Source organism: Haematobia irritans, chromosome 4 (assembly GCF_050003625.1).
Source record: "Haematobia irritans isolate KBUSLIRL chromosome 4, ASM5000362v1, whole genome shotgun sequence".
Classification (NCBI taxonomy): Eukaryota; Metazoa; Arthropoda; class Insecta; order Diptera; family Muscidae; genus Haematobia; species Haematobia irritans.
This window is the reverse complement of record NC_134400.1, coordinates 227,494,172-227,511,663: the sequence shown is the minus strand read 5'-3', so window position 1 is coordinate 227,511,663 and position 17,492 is coordinate 227,494,172. Positions and strand designations below refer to the sequence as shown.

General features: G+C 34.9%; 2 protein-coding genes and 1 long non-coding RNA gene across 11 annotated transcripts; 1 reads left to right on the top strand and 2 right to left on the bottom strand.

The window, feature by feature from the left end:
* Positions 1–784: 784 nt before the first annotated feature.
* Positions 785–1,400, bottom strand: LOC142236418 (uncharacterized). The gene is made up of 2 exons (XR_012722023.1): positions 1,044–1,400; positions 785–998 (listed from the first exon to the last, which is right to left on the bottom strand). It is a non-coding gene; the product is annotated as an uncharacterized LOC142236418 (long non-coding RNA).
* A 581-nt stretch (positions 1,401–1,981) lies between these two features.
* On the top strand, positions 1,982–3,065 carry LOC142232944 (selenoprotein F). 3 transcript variants are annotated; one of them, XM_075303669.1, is made up of 4 exons: positions 1,982–2,198; positions 2,293–2,409; positions 2,461–2,585; positions 2,642–3,065. In XM_075303669.1, exons 2-4 carry the CDS (start codon positions 2,362–2,364, stop codon positions 3,009–3,011), a joined length of 543 nt encoding a protein of 180 aa, XP_075159784.1. In that variant the 5' UTR covers positions 1,982–2,198; positions 2,293–2,361; the 3' UTR covers positions 3,012–3,065. The 3 variants fall into 3 exon arrangements, with proteins under 3 accessions (XP_075159784.1, XP_075159785.1, XP_075159786.1); XM_075303670.1 differs by having other exon boundaries at positions 2,277–2,409; XM_075303671.1 differs by having other exon boundaries at positions 1,983–2,198; positions 2,464–2,585.
* Positions 3,066–7,887: 4,822 nt separating this feature from the next.
* On the bottom strand, positions 7,888–15,294 carry Crtc (CREB-regulated transcription coactivator). Of its 7 annotated transcripts, XM_075303884.1 has the most exons (4): positions 14,266–14,997; positions 13,957–14,133; positions 13,543–13,769; positions 7,888–11,000 (listed from the first exon to the last, which is right to left on the bottom strand). In XM_075303884.1, the coding sequence occupies exon 4, from the start codon at positions 10,888–10,890 to the stop codon at positions 8,419–8,421; it is 2,472 nt and encodes an 823-aa protein (XP_075159999.1). In that variant the 5' UTR covers positions 10,891–11,000; positions 13,543–13,769; positions 13,957–14,133; positions 14,266–14,997; the 3' UTR covers positions 7,888–8,418. The 7 variants fall into 7 exon arrangements, with proteins under 7 accessions (XP_075159999.1, XP_075159996.1, XP_075159998.1 ...); XM_075303881.1 differs by lacking the exons at positions 13,957–14,133; positions 14,266–14,997 and adding an exon at positions 15,012–15,294; XM_075303883.1 differs by lacking the exons at positions 13,957–14,133; positions 14,266–14,997 and adding an exon at positions 15,016–15,294.
* Between the last annotated feature and the right edge of the window lie 2,198 nt (positions 15,295–17,492).

The window sequence follows — 17,492 nt, the reverse complement described above, 5'->3', positions numbered from 1 at the left end:
TTTCATCCTCATCGCTACCACAGACTCGTAAGTGACACTGCAACAATCGCCAACTGTGATAGTATTTTGCCATCACTATTCGCATGAATGTATTTTACCATCACTATTGTTACAAGAGCCATTTTATATTTTGTGAAACACCAAGCACAACTAGCTTCTTATAATTTATTTAAATACAACGATAATGAAGGGCTGAAAACATAGTTATTTCGCTTAAAATTGTGAAAGATATATTGGTGAACAGTTTTTGACTTTCCAAATGGAATAAAGTGATAGTTTTTCGAATATTTTTCCAGACACGCTGCCTCCATTGGGAATAAAAGCACTGGCTGATAGACGCTACAACATGTAACTTGCAACTTGTAACTCAACATCAATCTTTTATTAATGCATAAAAATATGTTAAATGTGATGTGATAGTCGTATAAATGTTATATTTATAAGAATTTATAAATATTTAATCAAATTAATAAACATCTGAACAATCATGTTTTACTTGACCACAATGGTTCTTTTACAACTATCTTAAAATGCACTTTTTCTGATAGTTTGAAGCGGCTCTTATTGGCGTCCTTCTAAATGTATCCAGAAGGGCACCTAATAATTGCACTCATCGGAAAAGCGCCGTCACTATTGAGAAGTTGTACCACGCCAAGTTACTACAAAAATGTTTCGCATGAGCGCAATTATTAGGTGCCTTTATAGATCAATTTAGAACGGCGCCAATAAGGGACCCTCCAAACAATCAGAAAAAGTGCATTTTAAGACAGTTGTAAAAGAATCATTGTGGTCGAGTAAAACACGTTTGTTTAGATATTTATTAATTTGATTAAACATTTACAAATTCTTAAAAATATAACATTTATACCACTATCACATTACATTTAACATAATTTTTGGCATTAATGATGATGTTGAGTTACAAGTAGCGAGTTACATGTTGCTGCGTCTATCAACCAGTGTTTTTATTCCATGGAGGCAGCGTGTCTGTAAAATATCTGAAAAACAATCACTTTATTCCATTTGGAAAATCAACAATATACCTTTCACAATTTTAAGCGTATAATCTATGTTTTCAGAACTTTATTTTCGTTTTTATTTAATTAAAATATAACAAGCTGGTTGCGCTTGGCGTTTCATAAAAAAAAATGGCTTTTTTAACAGTAGGGATGGCAAATTACTTGCATGTACTTTTTGATGTACCTTTTCATGATGGTTGAAGTGACATTTACGAGTCTGTGGTAACGATGAGGTTGAAATGGAACTTTGAAATGCTGGCAGGGTATAAATATGTGTCTGAATATACACAAAACAAAGATTTCCCCGCCTATCTTTTCGTGCGAAAATTCCAGGGTTGTATAAATATGTGTCTGAAAATGCTCAAAACAAAAATTTCGCATTTATTCCGCGCTAACGTTTTTTATATGGAGTATAACAGTTTTTCGTGCGAAAACGTGATCTTAGTACTAGGCTTAACGTTTTTTATATGGAGTATAACAGTTTTTCGTGCGAAAACGTGATCTTTGTACTAGGCTTAATTTGAAAGGGGTTATCATTAGCTTGCTAGAGATGTATATTCCAAAGTAATCGGTTCACCAGAACCGGTTTTATTAACGATTATTTACTTAGACTTTAGAACCGAATAACCGGTTACCCGCCTACAGCCGCTAGGAAATCTACTCTTAGAGTTCTACCATCTACAAAGTTTTGGAAGAAATCTGAGAGAAAATACCGGGATTTCGGGACGGTATCTTAATTTTATGCCAAGGCGAAAACGTGGTCTTGGTACTAGGCTTAATTTGAAAGGGGTTATCATTAGCTTGCTAGAGATGTATATTTCAAAGTAATCGGTTCACCAGAACCGGTTTTATTAACGATTATTTACTTAGACTTTATAACCGAATAACCGGTTACCCGGCTACAGCCGCTAGGAAATCTACTCTTAGAGTTCTACCATCTACAAAGTTTTGGAAGAAATCTGAGAGAAAATACCGGGATTTCGGGACGGTATCCTAATTTTATGCAAAGACGTCCGTGCACCACGCAAACATGACCATATACTAGCAGATTTGTCCACGTAACGTGTTGTGTAGTATAAAGTACCGTATAACCGTGTAAGGTGCTCTTTATTTAATATTTGCCGTCTAAGTATTTTTGTTTTTGGATTAGTTTTGTAAAATTACTGAAGACGAGATTTGGTAAGTTTATTTTCTTACGGTTCATGATTTTATTCGATTAATAAAAGAAGTGAAAATGTTTAGGTATTTAAGGATTAGTTTTTTTTTATTATAGCATTTTCGAAGTCTGAGAAGCACTTTGTTCACTGGATCGGAGAAAACAATTGACGTGTTATTTATAAATATGGAGACTTGCAAAATGTTAAAATTATTTTATTTGTTAATGATAGCCGTAAGTTGTCACATTAACTCATTAATGTGAGTAATCAAGATTCATGTACAGCAGGTTTTTTCTGGCTCCCTTGGTGAATTTACAGCGCAAGACTGTAGAGAACTGGGTTTCATAAAAGGTCAGTTGATGTGTTCTTCCTGCGAGAAATTGGACGACTTTTCCCTGGAAGCCCTCAAGTAAGCTGTTAAAGTTACAATAAATTGTTTGTGTCAATTTTTATCCTCCTTTCTAGGGCTCATTGTCGGGAATGTTGTACTTTGGATCAAACGCCAGCAGCTTATCGGTATCCCAAAGCTATACTCGAAGTGTGCACTTGTAAATTCCGTGCTTATCCGCAAATCCAAGCATTTATTAAAAGCGGTCGTCCTGCAAAGTTCCCAAATTTGACTATAAAATACGTTCGCGGTTTGGATCCTATTGTTAAACTTTTGGACAAAGATGGACAAGTCAAAGAAACACTATCTATTACAAAATGGAATACTGACACGGTGGAGGAATTCTTTGAAACACATTTGAACAATGTGGCTTATACTGGAGGCAAGCAGTCTTTTAGTGTAATCGAAGAGGAAGATGATGACTACCTCAAGACAAACAGGGTATAGTGAAGCTATATAGTTAAATTGGAAATTAATAAATGAGTGGGTATATTTTCAAAATTTGTTCATATTTATCTTTGATTTGCTTAATGATTACGAATTGGGCCAGTCCAAATCCATAATCAAAAATTATAGGAATGAAAATATGTTATGAAAAAGCGGATTTAGACGGAAGCGATCCACCATTCTGCTTGTTGCTTCAGGAAGAGGCTAAGTGAAGGAGGTTGTTGCGTGCTCCAGTCACTTGACCTTGATAAAGCATTTCTTTATTGGTGGAAAATTATTCAATAAATTTTTAATTTCCTTCGCAGCATGCAAATTGAGTTCGTGTTTGTCTATTAGAAAACAATATTTATTCATTTATCATGCTAGCTGTACTATGTTTATCCCAAGAATCAGTTCTAGGGCCGTCGTTGTGTATCGTTATTGTTAATGATTTGTGTAGTGGCATAAAATTCTATATTCTTTTGTTTAGTGGTTTGTTTGTAATTCTATATTCAAATTTTGTTTAGTGGATTATGTCTATGGGTGTGCTTCAGAATAGAATAGAAGTTAAGAATTAAAATTAATTATAGAAAGTGATTGAAATATAGTATAGCGATTACAAATAGTTTCGTTTTTAATTAATAAATTAATTGAATTTTGCAATTCACATCAATTAAAAATTTAATTGAATCAAAAAATTAATTGAAATTTGCTAATGAAATAATTGGATCAATTAATTTTGTGATTGAATCTAAAAAAAATTGTGTGTACTTTTAGGTGTAGTGGCAGCCCGATATTTCAGGCTCACTTAGAATATTCAGTCCATTGTGATACCACAGTGGTGAACTTCCGTCTTAATACTGAGTGCTGCCCGATTCCATGTTTAGTTCAATGACAAGGGACCTGCTTTCTTTAGCCGAGTTCGAACGGCGTTTAACATTACGATGGCACCCCTTAAAGAAGCTTTGTCGCCAGCATTACTGAGATGCTAATCCACCTCTCAAACATATTTTGGTGCTCGGTCGAAATTGGGATTGCACCAAGAACCCTTGCATGCGATGACGATGACGCCCGTCCGTTAACTAGGAAATAACGAACTGGTTATTACTATCAAGAGGATCTATATTAATTCTATTTATATTTATGAGTAGGATAAAGTGTTTTACGGTATTTACATTGGAACACTATAATTCATTAAGATCCAATGTTAAGTTTTCTTTGAAATTGGATATAATTTTAACTTGCAATTGTTTTTTGTATTGTCGAGAAATGCTATTAGTTTGGGATACACTCGTAGAAAAATAAAAACTGCTGTTAATGGCATAGACTGAATTTAGTTCTTCAGCAAACAAAAATGCTACAAGCAACTGCTGAAAAGTATGTTGCTGAAATTTTCTGCTGATCAAAATAAAATTATAAATTCACGCCTGTCTATTTGCCAAGGGCTTTCCTGTTACTGTAATTTTTAAACAGTCGGACATCTAACTTTCAAAAGTAATTAATAGTTAATTGTGTTAAATTTCTTTTGTTAATAGCCCATTCTCATTCATTTAGAAATTTATCAAAAGTGGATTTGAAATCCCTTAAAAATCAAGTCTATTACTATTTTTAATCCTGTCAGAAAAATTTTAATTAAGAATTTATAAAATATATCCATAATTTTTTAACTGTCTTATTCTTCCGAGTTTGATTAAAAAGTTAATTGTATCAATAAATTTGTTAATTGAAAATTTTAAAAATTTCAATCATTGACTTAATTGACATTATGTTTCTAGTTTGATTAAAAGATTAATAGTATCAATTAGTTTTTTAATTGAAAAGTTTTCAGCTTCAATCAACTTTTTAATTGGGAATATTTTTTTTCGTGTATGAATTTATTCATATTACAAAATTCTGAGTCAAATTAAAAATTTCCAAAAACGAGGGTTTCATTTAGATTGCTCCTTTCTATTGCATTATGTATACTCAACGTAAACAAAAACTATTTCACATTGTTCATGCACTAAAAAAACGTTCACTTTGTTCGTACACCAAAACAAATCTAAATCTGTCACTATAGTCAAATTGACCTCCCAAGTAGTACGAATTCAAATGTATATATTATCTATAAAATGTGGAATGAAACGTTAACCCGTGGAATTTTTAATAGCTTTAAGATTTATTTGAAACAAATAACTTTGTTATTACATTATACATTAACGGGATTTCGTTTTATGTCATCCCCATTATTATTATTATAAATGTTCAAATATTTTACAAATAGAATAATGTACAGTAGGTTTAAATTTCATATTATATTTTAAACTTAAAATGTTTGTTTTATTAATTATTTTATATGTAGTCAAAAATATAGTTAAAAAAATAAATACATTAATAATTTCAATAAAAAATAAAAGTGTGTAATAAAAATACAATTTAAAAATTTAAAAATGTAAGCATATTCCATACGTTCTCTATTATTTGTTAAGATAAACCATTTGTGTTTTTGTTTGATTTCAGTTTATACAGTATGTGTGGATATATTCGTTCTGAAGGATATAAAGCTTATTAGTTTTTCGATAATTTTACAATATTTTTACAATATTGTTAAAAAAGGTATTACTGTAGGGGTACATATTTTTCCATTGGGTTGATGCCTTTTGTTCAATAAGGATGTTACATTTTCCTCCGGGGAATATTTGACAGTTGTAATTGGAACTAAATTTATAGGATTCCACGTAGAGTTGAAGACGTTTTCATGTCGACAAATAGGATGTATGCTGTTTTAGTTATCATGAATGAACGCTGAAATAATTACATCGGAATACATTGCTATTTTAAGCTAATTTATTTAAATTGGTCTGATCAATGGAGTTTTTCGTCTACATTCAGCATACACAATCAAGCATTGTGAATCGAACGAATTCGCCTAATCTATAAATTTCAGAATGAACCATACTTAATTAAAAAAATGTCATCTGGCTACCAGCAATTTTCCCGCTATTGTATAATACAACTAGTTACGACTTCGCGTTGCATATGTATTTTTGTGAAGATTTTTTCTATTGCTTTCAGTAATCGTTGTTGTTGTTCTATTTAGCTCAGCATTACTGCCATAAGCTTGAGTTAAAGTAGTATATGTTTTAGAAAAAAAGAATTGTGTTTAAAATAATAAAAGACTTAGATGCGAATGAAAACAAATCGAAAAAAACTTTTAGGACATCCGTGTAAAAGTTGGTGGATCCAATCATATCTAATAGGGCTTGCCGATATTCGACAAAAAGGCAACATTCGGCCGAATACGATTTTTTAATATATAATAAAAAATTTCGAGAAATTTTTTTTAACTTTAACGTATTTTATTGAATAAAGACGTAAACAATGGTCATGTTTTATACTACTTTTTACAAAATGTGACAGTTTGAAAGCATATTCCTTCATGTTTCCTTGTTATCACATAATAAATCGCCTATTTAGGCAGTTATTATATACAATAAAATCAAAACGATGACAGATGTGTAATGCGGTATTTATTTTTTGCCAATTCTAGTCAAATTGAGTGGCCAACTACTGGAAATTCCACCAATGAAGAAATCGATTGCCTTTTATGCCATATAGACATAATATTTTGATGAAATAAACGCCGAATAAAAACCGAAGTTTAAGGTTTAAAACTAGTTTTTGTTTTCATAGTAAGTAATATAAAATATTCACTGCGTTTTAAAGATTTCCCTAATATACACAATTATATTTTATAATAAAATTGGTTTGGTAACATTGATTTTAATGCATACAACAATGTCAAATCTCTGTTTTTTTGTTAAATTGGATTTGATTAGAGTGGTGTCATTTGCGAGTTTTGATTAGATACAATTCAGTACTAATTAGATCTAACCATCTTTGATCTATAAAGATCTCGGCACATATTTAACTAAACAGGTCCTCCAGATTTTACACGGACACTGGCAGGGCAAAATTTTTCATGCTAATGGCGTTTCACTAGCCTCTACATATTGGACTGTTTTCAAACCCTCTGTGAGTGTATTTCGATTATCAGCCCGCCATGACATTTTCATTCATTATTACAGTCGTGGAGAAGACTAAAAGTTCACAGAAACCGATGATTTAACTTTTACTTTAATATTATTCCAAAGGAAAAAATATTTCGAATGCCTATATGGGTGTGTGTACAGTAAGCTTTTGTTATACATATTTGAAATTCATACATACATTCTGTGGTATTTATTTGGGTTTTGTCACGGATCTAAGACACTTTGGGGGACTAGTATTAACATGATTACAATTACAGATTAGTTGTGACCTTTGATTATGTCATTTTTGTTGCTTCTTCCCTATGGTTTGTTGTTGATTTATTGCACATACTCGAATTATGTTACATAAATTGCATTTTTGTTTGTTTGAATGGGTGTGTTGATGATGTTTTTTTTTTGTACCAAATAAAGTATTTAGTTTATCAATCTAAATCTAAATCTCAGAGAAAAATCGCATTCCGTACCTAAATGTATACAAACTTATTTTGTAAAGTTTTTTCTTTTTTGTTTTTACTTACTCTTACGATAGAAGTAGTTATAATGATAAGATGTGTAAAACCCATCTATGGTATATCCATACATTCATACATATATCTTAAAATAACTAAGAATATATATATATATATATATATATATATATATATATATATATATATATATATATATATATATATATATATATATATATATATATATATATATATATATATATATATATATATATATATATATATATATATATATATATATATATATATATATATATATATATATATATATATATATATATATATATATATATATATATATATATATATATATATATATATATATATAATCAAGGATGTTTCTAAATACGAAAAGAATTCGAATGAAGTTTGCGGTAGTATATATAGAGACTGCATGTTACTCAAATTCCAGATGTTTTTATAGTTACTTCCTCGACTTCTTGTGGGAGGAGAGAGAGAGAGGGGAACGATTACAAATGATTTTTGTGCTTTAAAAACAGATACTAGTTCCGAAGATAGATTTTAAGTGCTTATTTTGCTTTCGAGGTTGTATGACGGCGATGTCTAGAAGAAGAAATTACGCACTTCGTCGACATTGTCATGAGCTTCGCCGTCATTTAAGCCGCTTAGTATGTCATCGTCGATTGGATCCTTATGCAATGTTATGTTAACGTCATCTTTATCTCCCACTAGGTCACCGATACCACTACAACTACTGCCGCCCTCACCATCTGTATGGCATTTGTTAATGACTAGTGTTGTTGCTGTTGCTGTGGAAGATGGAGGATTTCCAAGCACTTGTGTCACATCGACTGCTGGACCCAAGGGATCGAATGAGTCCTCCAAGAGTATGCCACTTTCAATAGCTGCAACAGCTTCCTCGTAGTATCAGTTAAGATCTCTACGAAAACTATCCTCTATTGAAGGATCGGAAATCATTATGGGATTTTGATCGGACAGCATCTGCATGCCGGGCTCGTCGATTTGCCCAAGGTCCAAATCCAGATTATCGAAAATATCACCGGCAGCTGAAGAATAATCAGAGAAGATTATCTGCGGTATATTTGTAGCGGTTGTGGGGGTGGTGTGCGTTTGATTTTGTTGCTGCTGGGAGTTAACATGGTTATGTTGCAGATGCTGATGATTTTGGTTGTTCATGTGGTTATGATGGTGATTATTTAATATCTGCGCCGAAGAAGAGGGTACCGGAGATATACTACCGCCCAAGATGGATAACCCTGGAGACGATACCGATAACGGCGAAGGCGCGTGATGGGGCGAATGCATGGGTGAATTATGTGGTGATGTCTGTACCGACAGTGAGAGCTGTTGGTTGTGAGCAGGAGAATGCGAAGGCATTGGTATTGGTAAGGGTGACGAGGGGGTTGGCGTGCAGTGAGAAAGGGGCGATGGTATAGGTGAGGTATTGGCCGATACCAAGTCCTGTCCTCCGTTATTGTTCATTAAACCTGTTCTGCACGATGTGGGCCCATTGGTTGTCGAGGTATTTGCCGAAGAGTTGTTATTCATGTGTTGGAAATGTTGCGAATTACTGTGGTGCTGCTGCTGACGACCATCCCTACTAGTGTTGTTGTCGATAGATGTGCCCAAATTATTGTTGTTATTGCTGCAATTTGTTGTGGTGCTAGTGCTTTGTGTCCTTGTCGAATTGGCGGAAGAAGAAGACAAGTCACCCATGTCATAAAGCTTATTATTGAAAACGTGGTGCTGCTGCGGCCCTTGGCCAATGGCGGTTCCCGTTGTAACGTATTTATCAAAATCCAACGCATCATAATTATTCTGTGGTGACTGGCAACTGTCTCCCAAATGAAATTGCTCAAAGTCATTGTGAAATGTAGAATGTAGGTTATTGTAGACCTGGTTGCTGTCTATCGCACCAAATGATGTCTGTTGTATTGTTATTGACTGATTTTGTCCACCGCCGCTATTACTTTGGCAATGTCTTATGGGACTACCAGGTGCACTTGTGTGTAAATCGTTAGATGGACCCGATATCAGAAGGCCGGGTGAGGAACCTGGACTTGGAGGATTTAGAGGTTGGCGATATTCAGTGAGATTGCCCGCTGAACTACCTGCTCCCAGTGTTGGTAAAGTGCTGAAGCTGGTATTTGGATTTTGTGCGGCATTTTGTTGAGACACATTGACTGGTGACTGTACTGAGAGGTTGGTGAATGATAAATGCGGTGACGTTTGTTGGTTGTTGGCCGTAGATATATTCGCCACTGATGTGGGAGAGTTCTCTTGCTGGTGATATGGCGAAGGTGGACCACACCCACCGCCTCCACCTGAGGGCGGGCTGAATGGACTTGGAGACTGATCCCTTTCGTGACATCCATTATTTGGATTCGGAGACAATAATGGTGACAGAGTGTTATGTTGCTGAGGTTGTTGCATCATCTGTGGTAAGTTGTTGGATACGGGAGCAAAGTGCACAGATGTAAGGTCAGGCAATGAACCCGTATTGGCAAAGCTTCCCATAACATTTCCTGGTATATTCGAGTTGTTGAACTTATTGGCATTGCACAATGTTTGCTGTTGCATGTGATGCTGGGAATTTTGCAGTTGTTGACTTTGAAGTTGGTGATGTTGTTGTGCTTGTTGTTGTTGCTGCATTTGCAAGCGCTGAATATGCAACTGCTGCTGCTGCATTTGTTGCTGTTGTAACATGGTATTTTTCCTCCGTTGTGCCTGCGGACTATAACTACGACCTATATTTGGCGAATGAGATCTCTGACTATGATGCTGTTGTTGGTGGCTTGTCTGACTGTGCTGATGGTGATAATTGGCATGCAATGAGTTTAAGTCACTGTTCTGCGGCGATGTTCCGAAATTGCCTTCAGTCATATTCAATGTTTGATGCAAGGCTGAGTCGGAGTTTGATCTGCGCCAACTTGTATCCATGGGTGGACTCAGATACGTATTTTGCGTACTATTCGGCATGCCACTCAAAACCAATCCGCCGGCAGTGCTTCCATATGGAGATCTATCCTGTTTTCTCTCCGACGGCCTTCTCATTGGCCCACCACCCATACTGCGCCCTCGAGACTCGCGGTATGGCCCCGAAGAAACAGCAATTGGACCGCCAGAAATAGTATTGGCATCTGGCGAAGCTCCTCCTCCACTAGCCCCACTACTACTTCCACTACCACCACTTCCCCCAGTTAAACTTGCATTCCCATGGATGGACACGCTATCTGATGCGTCTGCATTGTTCAAAGTATTAGTGTCGACACGAGTAGCTTTCACTTCATTCATGATTTTTTCAAACTCGGCAGTCCCTTCGGCTTGCTTTAGCCTCTGCAGTGCTATCTTCTCACTGAATTTCCTAGGGTTCGCCATTTTTAACCGATTGGATTAGTAAAAATGTGCGTCCCTCTCACTCGTAAACACCTTCTCCTCTACTGCGGAACAGTTTCTTCGATTGCTTCCTGTTGGTGTAATGCTTTATACTGGTGTAATCGGAGTAGAACCCATAATATGGAATAATCAGTTTAGAATAGCGATGTACCAAAAGGCCAGCACAATTTGACCATGGGAGGTTATTCGAGACAGCAATCCAAAGAGAGGAGACATAAAAGGAAAGAAACGAAAGCTTTAGTTACAAATGATAATGGAATCAAAGATGGAATTTCTTTATTTTGCAGATATAAATAAATTTGCATTTATTTCATATTTTTCTATAAGAAAGTCATGCTTCTGGATAGAATAGCATTATTCAGCAATAAACGCTTATATGTCAGCATGTTTTCTCTGGGACCTTGTTTTTTTGTTCAGTAGCGCAACATAATGTCCGTGATACTGCCATATTGCATACTCTAGCTACGGCCTTAGTCAATTGCAAAATTAATGTCTCATAAAACATTAGAAGTCAAATGTACCCAAAAGATTGCCGAAGTTGTGGTACTTAAAGGGTACTTAAAAAATTATAAGGGCAACATCAATTTACAACAAAAATCCGAGGCAAATAAAGATGATACAAAATGCAAATATGCGCTCCAATTAGATAGTAATGGCGAAGCCAACACAAAACCCTTTAATTCATTAGCAATAACTCATTCCGAAAAAGAATTGGGAATGGAAGAATGAAGGCTTAGCCAACCATTGGCAACGGACACTTGTTTTCTAAATGTAACAAAATTATTATTAGTGTCGTTAAAAAATAGTTCAATCATTAAACAAGTTCAAACTGTACAGCGGTTCAAACTTACAAGTAAGGAGTAACAGTAAAATGCGTTATTCTTATATGACGAAGGTGCGGGAAATCGAAACTCAAATAGTGGAAGTTTTAAAGCAATCCTAACGCCCACACAAAGCAGGTGGAGGAGAATAGAGAATCTCAGCTATAATGACTGCAGAAAAATCAACATGAACTTAAATATTATCACACCAGATTGCAAAACAACAGAATAATTTGATTTGTATAGAATCTGCGTTACAGCGATCATATAAGTTCATATGTTTATTGAGTTATAGGATGTAGTTTTGAGAATGTAATCTATTTTACATTTCTTCTCCTCATAAGCAAGATGGTTAAGTGTAGTAGGTCCTAACGCAACCCCCGCTGGTTCTGTAGTTCCGGATCTTACTCATATGGAATACGTCCGTTCCTTACTAGGAAAGAAATTTCTCATAGACTTGTGACCCATTCCGGAACATAATTTTACAATTTTTCCAAGTTTTGATAAAATCGAAATCTCGAAAAGGACGTTGATAACTTTCCATTCACAATCTCAACAATGTTCTATGCATAGTAACCGTGATGTCTCACTGAATGTGAAGGATGAAATGTAGTAACAAGGCAAACATTTTGACAAGATTAACTTATAGTAGGACAACCAATACAATACAAATCAAGCTTCGAACATTTGAGTAAAATTAATATGTTTTGGAGTTTAAATCAATATAAAGTCCGTGTTCTTCATTTCGATTCAGCTCATTTAGGGAACATTCCGATTGTAAAGGTGTTCTTCAATCCGAATTAGAGAAAAATTTCTCCGAATATTTTAGAGAAAACGCAAGTAATCTAAATCAATTAGAATGACAAGATATTTCAAAATACCCATCCAAAATTGCATTAAAAGACGTGTTTTTGTAAAATAGAATATGTTTTCTTGCTGATTTTTGCATTAAATATGTTGTCGCATAACATTAAGAAATATGAATTTTTAGAATGATTTTCTCTAAATGCCCGGAAAAAATTGAGAGCAGTTAGAGTTGCCTTAGTGTTTATGAACTCAAAATCGCCTATATAGACTTACACTTACGCAGCATCCAGCATGTCCATGGGATCTAAAGAGTTCCTAAGGCAACGTATCCAAAAATAGATAATAAAAGTCCAGGCGGGATTTTTAATAAATCACAATTTTTTCAGCCGACTCGAAAATGAGGGTCAAAACCACTCTAATTTAAGAACAGGAAATTTGTACCGAAAATATTTAGAGTGGACTTTCTTGTTTGGTCGTATTCGGAATAGGCTCGAAAATAAAACATGGCTGTAAGTATCAAATATTACTCAAATGTAATTTTGGATCAATAGTCAGGATTCAAATGAAATACTCTTCTTTTCAAATGCGGGATAGGCAAGGGTAGCAGACTGGTAAGGGTCTAACCTCGTATACCGTTTAATAGTTTCAGTAATCCACAATAAGAAAGTTATAACATCGTAGGGCGTTGCTAACTTTGAAGACAACTGAGACTACTTTATGCCGCCATCTCAACAATATTCCATTTAAAGGAGTTTGTGTGATGTGTCATTACTTGGGATGTCCATAGAAGGACGGAATATTATACCAACGCATATGCAACGTAATTCTTTGGATTGACGTTCCAATAATTGATCTCTATCCGACAACATACACATCATTATATATCCTTTAGAAACTGCAAAAGTACTTCCCTTGTTCTCCTCATCCGCTTCTCTGCCAATTATTTACAATTACACATTTTTATTTAAATAGGAGGATTGTTCCATGATTGCATTTCTATACTTACAGTGTATGTATTGAACCACAGAATGAAATGTGTCCCTTGTGCTTTTATCAGCTGGCTGTCGTTTTGTAATTATACCCCCTTTCTGTTGCTGCTGCTATTGTTGCTGTTATTTTCAGTCGTGATGTTAATCGGGGAGTTCAGATAGTAGATGCTTAAGAAAGTATTCACCGATCTTCATTAATGTTCACTAAATTTTGCAACATTTCTTTATGCATAATTGGGTTGAGCTAGAACACAAATGCAGAAAAACAAAAGTTCGCGCTTTTTTCCCTTTTGGGCGCAAGGGTGATACCACAAAACAACGATGATGACGGTGTGCCCCCTTTCGTTGTTCTTGTGTACACGGTTTTGAAACGCAAAAGAAAAACAACAGGGAACGAAATAACAAAAACAATAATAATAAAAAGTAAATACCACGAGTTTTAATATGAAGCGCTCTATCTGTGTATGTACGTACATATACGGCGTACCGATGGATGAATGTACGATGGTACGTAAATATAAACTACATACTGTCGTTGAATGTCGTTTTCGGTTTTTGTTGTTCTTCTATACCAGACAACCAGCCAGTTGCGGTAATAGAATGAGTAACTTTGGGGAGTCGCACACGCGAAAGAGAGTGTAAAATAAACAAAAATAAGCAAGTTAAATTGTGACTTAAAAATAAGCGCTTTGCGAGCAAGACAGAGTTTCTGCCCCCAAATTTGGGGAAGAGATACTAACAAATCAAATTAATGGACCCTTAACGTGATGTGTGTCTATCGATGGAATTGGTAGTTTTGGTCTTTAGTATTTGATAGATCTTAATATAGTCTATTATAGCAGCACCTGTTCCGCAGGATTGGCTAAAATCTGGCAACCATACAATCAGCTTTCCAAAAACCAGATTTAGCTAAACATGTTATTGCCATCACTTAGTGGATCTGCTGCTTCTTTTATATATTTTGATGACAAACAAATCCACACCTTTACGATGAACTTTTTGGCAAAGGTTTTTTGATCTGGATAGATTTTTAATTTTTCTTATTGGGATATTTGATAGAAACACATATGTGTTGTTGTACCAAAGAAAATTCCGACCATTGGAATACACTTCAATAATACATCCGAGTAAATTCTTTGACACTTTTTTCGCGATACTATTCCTGACATATTTCGAGATAGTATCTGTTGTATAGACAAGATGATGCGTTATTGACAGTGTGGATTTTGTGACAGATTCACCAAATTCTCGACCCCAATTTTAGATTAATTTCGAGTTCTAAAGTATTTTTAATATTTTTCCTTCTTATCCGTTTTTATTATTATACTGTATATCTATGTCCATTGCAGTATTTTGTTGGTATTGTTTGCTGCTGCGCCGTGCCTCTTCTTGCTTTTCTAATTGCATTTCTCTGGTGGTGTTGTGTATTATTATGCACACACAACATTCCTTAACTTGCACATTTCAGTTCGTAGCATGTACATACATACATATGAACACTCATACCGAGGCTGCGAGAGTCCACATACACACACAACAAATTCTATATTTTCTTTATATGACAAATATTCATAATGCTTTTTATCCGAGCAGTTTAGAATCGCGACTTCCTTTAATATTCAAGTTTATCTTAGCACTTTCACTTCGCCTTGTGTTGGGAATACAGTCACAGTAACTTATTTAGCCGTTTTTCGCTTCAAAATTATATTTTATTCATCGAAAAAATAAATTTCTTTTTACAAGGTAGTGGTGCCAACCAATCAGCTGGGTTAAAAAAATTTTCTAGTGACATAAACTGTCAGTGCGAATAATCAATGGTCTGAACGTAACGTGAACGGTAAAAACTTATGGATCCGATTAGTCAATCGTAACATTGCAGTAAATGTATCGTGGAGTAGATAGTCTTCATTTTTGAATCACGTATTGCATGGCTGAATAAGGAGGTTGAATCACGATAACAAAAACAACAAATTTCAATATGTTGTTTACAATTTTAAGAAGTCAAAATCAGCTGATAAAAGAATCGTATGGCATTGGTGAAAGTGGCAATTATTTATTCTTTCAATTGCCCTGAAAAATAATTAAAATCCAGAGAAAAATAAAGGTTCAAATTTAATTGCGTCACCTATGAGTGATTGTGAAGTGGATAATTCATCCGAGGAACGCCGATATGAGACAAATAAGACTATAATACCCACCAAAGTTAAGAATGGAAGTCAGTCAAATGGATCTTCGCCATCTATTAACAAAAACAGTTTATGATGAAGTTTAAAAACTGATGTGCGTGGTATTTTGGGTCTGGAATATGTTATCAAGATAACTCAATATATGTGATATGTTCGACACGAGCACTGTCGTCCGGAATAACTGATAGTCTGTAAAGCGCATTATAAGTTAAGTCCGAAGGCACAAGCGATACTGCTGCATGTTTATGGGATCGATAACACATTTACCGATTATTTAGTCATCGCCGACAAGTCGTATCAATCCGACACACTGTAAGATTCTTTACAAACACCGACATTCCGCCCGGAATAACTGATAGTCTGTAAAGCGCATGAGGTAGCGATGGGAATGAAATTGATCTTTGAAATGCTGGCAGTCAAATTAAAACATTGTTCAAGAAGTGACAAATGTAAAAATGGAAACTACAAAGTTATCAATGTTTGCTTCAAAGTATGAGAAAATATGTGACTCGGATCACAAATTGAACGAATTCTTACCATCAATAATTGGTGCCACTTTTCGACACTTTTCTGTCATCGTTTTAAGCAATTTCAAAATACATTTATTTTATTAATTTTGTCAGAGTTAGCACATACACCTATAGAAAAATTATTACCATATGGCAGTGTTGGTCAAAATTGATTCTAAATAACGAATAAAAAGATAACGAATAAATTCGATTTAGTTTTTATTTGGAATAACAAATAATTTTTTTATTCTTTAATTTGTGAAAACAAATAACTTCAATTTATTTGTTATCTTTTTATTTGTTATTCGAAAGTTTCAAATAAAATTTCAAATAATAAACGTATGTGAAAAAAAAATTCTCAAAAATGTATTAAAAAACAGTCAAAATGTAACAGGTTGGCTGATAAGTCCCCGGTCTAACAAAGAAAAACACATTTTTTTGTCAAAATTCGTTTTTATTATTCAACATAGTTCCCTTCAAGAGCGATACAACGATTATAACGACCTTCCAATTTTTTGATACCATTTTGGTAGTACTCCTTCGGTTGTCTCAAAATAGGCCTCAGTTTCGGCGATCACCTCTTCATTGCAGCCAAATTTTTTCCCTGCGAGCATCCTTTTGAGGTCTGCCAATAAGAAAAAGTCGCTGGGGGCCAGATCTGGAGAATACGGTGGGTGGGGAAGCAATTCGAAGCCCAATTCATGAAATTTCTCAATGACTTGTGGCACGGTGCGTTGTCTTGGTGGAACAACACTTTTTTCTTCTTCATATGGGCCGTTTTGCCGCGATTTCGACCTTCAAACGCTCCAATAACGCCATATAATAGTCACTGTTGATGGTTTTTCCCTTCTCAAGATAATCGATAAAAATTATTCCATGCGCATCCCAAAAAACAGAGGCCATTACTTTGCCAGCGGACTTTTGAGTCTTTCCACGCTTCGGAAACGGCTGTCGATTGGACTCAGGAGTGTAGTGATGGAGCTATGTTTCATCCATTGTCACATATCGACGGAAAAACTCGGGTGTATTACGAGTTACAGCTGTAAACACCGCTCAGAATCATCAACACGTCGTTGTTTTTGGTCAAATGTGAGCTCGCGCGGCACCCATTTTGCACAGAGCTTTCACATATCCACATATTGATGAATGATATGACCAACACGTTCCTTTGATATCTTTAAGGCCTCTGCTATCTCGATCAACTTCATTTTACGATCATTCAAACTCATTTTGTGGATTTTTTGCTGTTTTCGTCGGTAACCACCTCTTTCA

Excerpts from the sequence above, each read along its gene's own strand:
- LOC142232944 (XM_075303669.1), top strand. The coding sequence starts at position 2,362 with ATGGAGACTTGCAAAATGTTAAAATTATTTTATTTGTTAATGATAGCC. Across the intron at positions 2,410-2,460 it reads TTTATTTGTTAATGATAGCC|CAGGTTTTTTCTGGCTCCCT; the intron begins GTAAGTTGTCAC and ends ATTCATGTACAG. Across the intron at positions 2,586-2,641 it reads TTTTCCCTGGAAGCCCTCAA|GGCTCATTGTCGGGAATGTT; the intron begins GTAAGCTGTTAA and ends CCTCCTTTCTAG.
- Crtc (XM_075303881.1), bottom strand. The coding sequence starts at position 10,890 with ATGGCGAACCCTAGGAAATTCAGTGAGAAGATAGCACTGCAGAGGCTA.